At 49.8% G+C, this 6000-nt stretch overlaps 1 protein-coding gene across 1 annotated transcript in view; it reads right to left on the minus strand.

Moving 5' to 3' along the window:
* LOC138581916 (avidin-related protein 1-like) overlaps positions 1 to 5684 on the minus strand; it is a 29962-nt gene extending 24278 nt beyond the window's left edge. Inside the window, exon 1 of the mRNA XM_069652862.1 lies at positions 5427 to 5684. Coding sequence (XP_069508963.1) covers positions 5427 to 5645 — 219 coding nt within the window. The 5' untranslated portion in view covers positions 5646 to 5684. The remainder of the gene's footprint in view (positions 1 to 5426) is intronic.
* Between the last annotated feature and the right edge of the window lie 316 nt (positions 5685 to 6000).

Raw genomic sequence — 6000 nt, forward strand, 5'->3', positions numbered from 1 at the left:
GGAGAAGACTGGTGTCGGGAGCCGGAGCCGCGTGGAGACGATTACCTGGAGGGGACAGCTGTGAGTGGGTTGGAGCAGCGGGGAGTTCACCAAGAGCCGCAGGTTTTTCCAGGAGCCGCGGGCAGGACTCAGAAGGCGGAGAGCGCTGACGGACCAACAGGAGCAGCGTCGGGAAGACAGCGAAGGTCCGCCAGCGGAAGCAGCAGCCAGCGGCCGCGGAGTTCGGCAACAAGACGTGCCGCGTCGGAAGGGCGTGAACACAGGCGCCAGTTCCCGTGGCACAGTCAGTAAGTGCCAAGCCCCTAAATTTCAGACGTTCCAGTAGTCTAGCGGCTAAGGGTCTCCCCTTTGGGCCACGTGACCCGAGTTCGAATCCCTGCCACGGTAGTAAGAGGAGATCGCATGACTGGGCTCACGTGGTTTTCCTGGATCCAGGGCAGACATATTTCATGCCGGTCAAGTGGCACAGCGAGTAGAGCGTTCGCTTTGACATCAGTGCAGATCCTGCTGACACAGGTTCGAATTCTGGCAGGGCCAAACTCATCCTTCCAAGGTCGATAAATTGGCACCACACACCGTGGGTAATAATAAGCAGCGCTCAGATACCGGAGGATGCGAAATTATTTACATCGTCTCTGTGGCGAAAGGAAGGCGGCGTGCACGAAGCACGTCAGGGCCATATGGATTGCTGGGAGAGGAGCTGACTGATTAGCTCTGTTGGCTCGAACGGGGTGATAGTAAAGCCAAGGTCACAGGTTCGAGCCACGTATTGGCCACATTTTCACTTTGGGAAATATTTCTGCAGAAGCATGAAATTGATGCAGAATTGACACTCACAACTTGAGAGTTAGCAACAAAGGTTGGCTGGTTACGAGGCACGAGCAATGAGGGAAGGTTCCAAAATAGCTCGGTTGGAAGAGCGTGTGACGGGCGGTCCAAAGGCCCCTGGTTCGATCCCAGATTTCGGCTGGGGGTCATATTTGTGAAAGGCCCGCCGGAGCACCCATGCGATACTAATAACCCCCGCTTGTTTTTGTTAAGCACGCTGGGAGCAGGATTTATTGTGAAAAGGGGCAATTAACATAATGACCAACAGCCCGGACAGGCTCCACACAGAAGAGCAACATAGAGAGGAAGATCTCAGGACAAAAAGAGGAGCAACATAGAGAGGAAGATCTCAGATCAAAAAATCTGCGGAGCAATGGCTGAAGCAAGGGTTAGAAGGGCGCAGGAAATTAGCGCATGGGCTAAGAAAGCAGAAAAGGAATATGGAGCACAATGGGTACTGGAGCTGATGCAGAAGGAGGAGAAGGCAAGGGCAATGTCGACTTTGCTACTGGAGGAGTCCAGCAGCAGCGAAGATGAGGCAACAATACCACAAGGCCAGAAGCGGGCGAGAGAAGTGGCAGGTGGGCCGCAGGAACAGCCGGAGGAGCCCAAGAAGAAGCAAAAGAAAACCAACAAAAAAGGTAAAGAAAAAATTGATAATAACATTGGGGAAAAAATTGTCAAAATGTTAAAAGAATGCATCACGGTTCAGGGTAAGTCGCCCAGAGCTCAAGAGGGGAAAGAGAAAAGACAAAAAAAAAAATAAAAAAAAATAAAAAAACGCAGGGCCGAGCAAACGGCAGTAACATCCGACGAGGAGGAGAGTAGCGAAGATGAGGAAAGAGAGCATTTGAAGGCTTGGGTGAGATGGAAGGGGGTAATACGCAAAGATAGGCAGAAGAAGACCAGGGCAGAAGGGGCTGGAGGCGGTCAGGGAGCTGAGGGATCAGGCATGGCAGGCAGCGGGGTACCCACCCCACAGGGGGATGGTCAAGGGGTGCTACCAGGAGCTACCCCTCAGGGGGCGAACACCAGCATACCGGTGGCACCGACTGGGTTCACGAGCATAACAGTACAAGAACCTGCCACAGTAATGACAAAATATGGCAGGGCCAAGGTTGGGAAGGACTCACAGGGGCGTTCGATGAAGGCCCAAGCGTGGTACATTAACGAGAAAGCGAAGGTGAAGATTTGGAGGAAAGAATTTATAGATATTTATTCATTGCTAGATGTACAGAAGAGAGGTCAGAACGTAGCACTAGAGGATATAAAAGAGGAGAAAGGCTTACTGAGGAGGGCACCGGTAGTGAGGAAGTTCGATAATTGGACAGCAGCTTTCCAAATTATGTCCACCATTATCTTGCAGAAATACCCAGAAGACGGGTTGTCACTGGTAACATACCAACAGAGGGTGTTAAAGGTTTACAAAGCATTGGGGGGGATGCATGGAAAGAATACGACCATGAATTTAGAAAGGAAATGGATTGCTTCCCAGACATAGGTTGGGACGAAGAGAATTTCAATCTGTACATATTTAATGTGCTAAAAGAAAAATGGGACGCCAGGGAGCAGAGCAGTTCGGGGGGGTTATCAAAGGAGGCAATATTAGCAGAACGATTATAGAAACGATGATAGATACGGTAACAGAAGATATGAGAGCAATTATGACAGAGCAAAGGAGCAGAGTTTTCGGAGCAGGCAATACAACACACAGAGAAGTTGGCAGAACAATATATTGCCAACAGCACAAGGGGGGGAGGGGGAGAAGTACCAATGGGCCAAGTAGGTCAGAGGCAGCACAATGTAGAAACTTTGAAAACGGGGTACCATGCAGCTGGGGCAAGAAATGCAAATTCAGCCACAGATGCGAAAATTGTAGGGGCGAACATAGCACAGCAAAATGTACCAGAACAACATCCAGCACACACAGGGTTCTGAAAGAACGGAGTTGAGAAAAACATGGAGAAAGGGGCCACGCCAGTCAAGGTTGAAAGAATGGAAAAGTGGCTACAGGTGTTCCCAGACAAAGAAATCGCAAAGACAATCAGATGAGGCTTCCAGGAGGGCTTCAAGTTTCCCAGAATATCCTGAAAAACCTGAAATCCGCCTTAGAAAACAGAGTGTTAGTGGGCCAGAAGATCAGGAAAGAAGTAGAACTGGGAAGGATAGGACGACCATCCAGGTCTCCCCCTTTTGACGAATATATATGCTCATCACTGGGGCTGGTCCCAAAGAAGGAACCAGGCAAGTTCAGGCTGATTCATCACTTATCATACCCCCCAGGTGCATCGGTAAACGATGGCATATCACAAGAGGCAGTATCAGTGACCCATGCAGATTTTCAGGATGCAGTACAGGTGGTCAGGAAAGCAGGGAAAGGGGCATTGATGGCAAAGGTAGATATAAAATCAGCTTTTCGCTTGCTGCCAGTCAACTGGGAATCACAAAGGTGGCTATGCATGCACTGGGAGGGCGAATATTATGTCGATATATTATGTTGATAAATTGATAAGGGGGTGGCAGGGGAAATATCGGAAAAACACAGCTGGGAGCATGGAGCATAAGCAGAAGGGCAGAAAAGGGGGAATTCCAAGGTGTTCAATAAGAACAGTCATATGGCAATCGCCTATCAACCAGGAAGAAAGGATGGCGCTGGGGCAACAGCAGGCAACCGTACGGCAGAGAACGCCCACACCAGGGAAGGCATGGGTTCCACGAGTAAGCACCGGAAATAATGAAAAGGTTAGCCATTAAGGCTGACTAGGGGAAGGAAAATATGGCCACGTATATGGCAGAGGAAAATAACGCCCATACCTGGAAAGGCATGGGTTCCACGTAGAAGCACCAGAAAGAACGAAAAGGTTAGCCATAAGGCTGACTGGGAAAGGAAAATATGGCCACCTGCATGGCAGGAAAATAACGCCCATACCGGAAAAGGCATGGGTCCCAAGAATAAGCACCGGAAAGAATGAAAAGGTTAGCCATAAAGGATGGCTGGAAAAGGTAAAGATGGCCACGTGTATTGCAGGAACATAACACCCATACCAAAAAAGGCATGGGTCCCATGAATAAGCACCGAAAGAATGAAAAGGTTAGCCATAAAGGCTGCTGGGAAAGGAAAACATGGCCATGCGTATGGCAGAGGGAAAGAACGCCCATACCGGGAAAGGCATGGGTTCCAAGAGAAGCACCGGAAAAAATGAAAAGGTTAGCCAGAAAGGCGGACTGGAAAAGAAAATATGGCCACGTGTATGGCAGGAAAATAAACGCCCAGACCAGGAAAATCATGGGTTCCACGAATAAGCACCGGAATTAAGGAAGAGTTTAGCCATAAGGTTGACTGAAAAAGGAGTTTATGGCCACAGGTATGACAGGAAAATAAACACCCACACCGGTAAAGGCATGGGTTCCACTGGAGGAGAAGGGAAGGTTGGCAACAAAAAGATATCCAAGAAATAAGTAAAGCTAAAGGAAACAGGGCAAGCCAAAGGAAACCTGGGCAGGAACGCCCAAAAAAGTTACGAAACGGGTAAGCAGCGCAGAAAGCATGTGCAGAATGTAAATTTTGTAGACGGGTGTAAAAAAATGAAGGGAAGGGTCAACAACAAAAAATGTGAATCCTTAGAAGGGGCTTTTTTGCCAAAGGGAAAAAATTGGAGGCAGCACACCTAGACGCAGCTACATACACCACGGAAATAGCAGGGGTAATAGACCCAACAGTCAGCCCACTAATAAAGTATGAGTTGAAAGGTTGGGGCTAGGTGGAAGGGGCAGATAAAAAAGATGCGATAGCATATTAAAGGGCCGGTAGAATAAGGGAGCCAGTAGACCGGAATACTGTAACAGGGGATGGCCTGGAAAGAGGGGAGGTTAACAGGGGATCTAAAGGGATCCCAGGCTGAGGGAAACAGAGATTTTCATGTCAATAACAATACCACATAGAACACAGGAGGGGGCATTTTGCAGACACTAATTTCAGGGCATTAGAGGAGAGGGGATGTAGACACGGGTACATTTGGGGGGAACCTGAGCGGCCGAGGCAACGCTCACTCAGGTGTGGCGGCACGTGTCCAGGAATGGATGCCCGAGGGTAACCGAGACTGACCAAGGAGAAGGCTGGCATCGCTAACCCTGGACACGGTGTGCCCAAAAGCACAGACACATGTTGTTATCATGATTCTTGTTTGTGTTATTTTCTGTAGAAAATAAATGCCTACGGCCAATCATTTTTCCACAACAAATCTGTCTGTAAGTCATTCCATAGTATAGGAGGTAGGAAACAAGAGCAAGGAGAAGCCCACACTACACAGCCTATGCCCCAGGCCCCGGGCCGTGCAAAGTACGGCCCGATAGAGGGCCTGGGAGGTTAGGCGCGGGGTGGGGGCGAGATGGCGCGAAGAAACATGGGGAGGGGCAGCCAGTTGGCGCCACTGCCTCAGCGTTGCCAGGCAACAGCCCCCAACAACAGGCAAGGTGTGAGGGGAAACCTGCAGGGGACCTGGGAAGGGGCCCGGCCCCCAGGAGAATAACAAAGGACAGAGGGGGTATAAGTATGGCCAAAGGACAAGGGAGAAAAACAAACCAGGCAAGACACTCACCTCGTTCGGGTAGGCGTCTTGGGACCTGGGCAAAGGAGAAGGAAGCGTTTTGCCACCCAACCCACCCTGCAAAACTTCAGGGAGAAGGAGACGGGCGGAGAGAGGAGCAGGAACGCCGAGTACTTTCTTCGGTACACGGTAGAAGAAAGTCGTAGGTGGCACGTGTCCAGGAACGGATGCCCGAGGGTAACCGAGACTGACCAAGGAGAAGGCTGGCATCGCTAACCCTGGACACGGTGTGCCCAAAAACACAGACACATGTTGTTATCATGATTCTTGTTTGTGTTATTTTCTGTAGAAAATAAATGCCTACGGCCAATCATTTTTCCACAACAAAACTGTCTGTAAGTCATTCCATAGTATAGGAGGTAGGAAACAAGAGCAAGGAGAAGCCCACACTACACAGCCTATGGATTCAGTTATCCCCTTCAACCTGGCTGCCCCATCCAGTCCGGGTGTTCATTGTTGCATTCTGTGCACTGGAGTTCTGTATTTTCCTTTTCAAGTCTAAATCCCAGAATGCAAAGAAAAAAAGGACTGGCTGGCCCATGCACGCATGGCGGAAGGGACTAGG

Source organism: Ambystoma mexicanum, chromosome 3q (assembly GCF_040938575.1).
Source record: "Ambystoma mexicanum isolate Mex_15411 chromosome 3q, UKY_AmexF1_1, whole genome shotgun sequence".
Lineage (NCBI taxonomy): Eukaryota > Metazoa > Chordata > Amphibia > Caudata > Ambystomatidae > Ambystoma > Ambystoma mexicanum.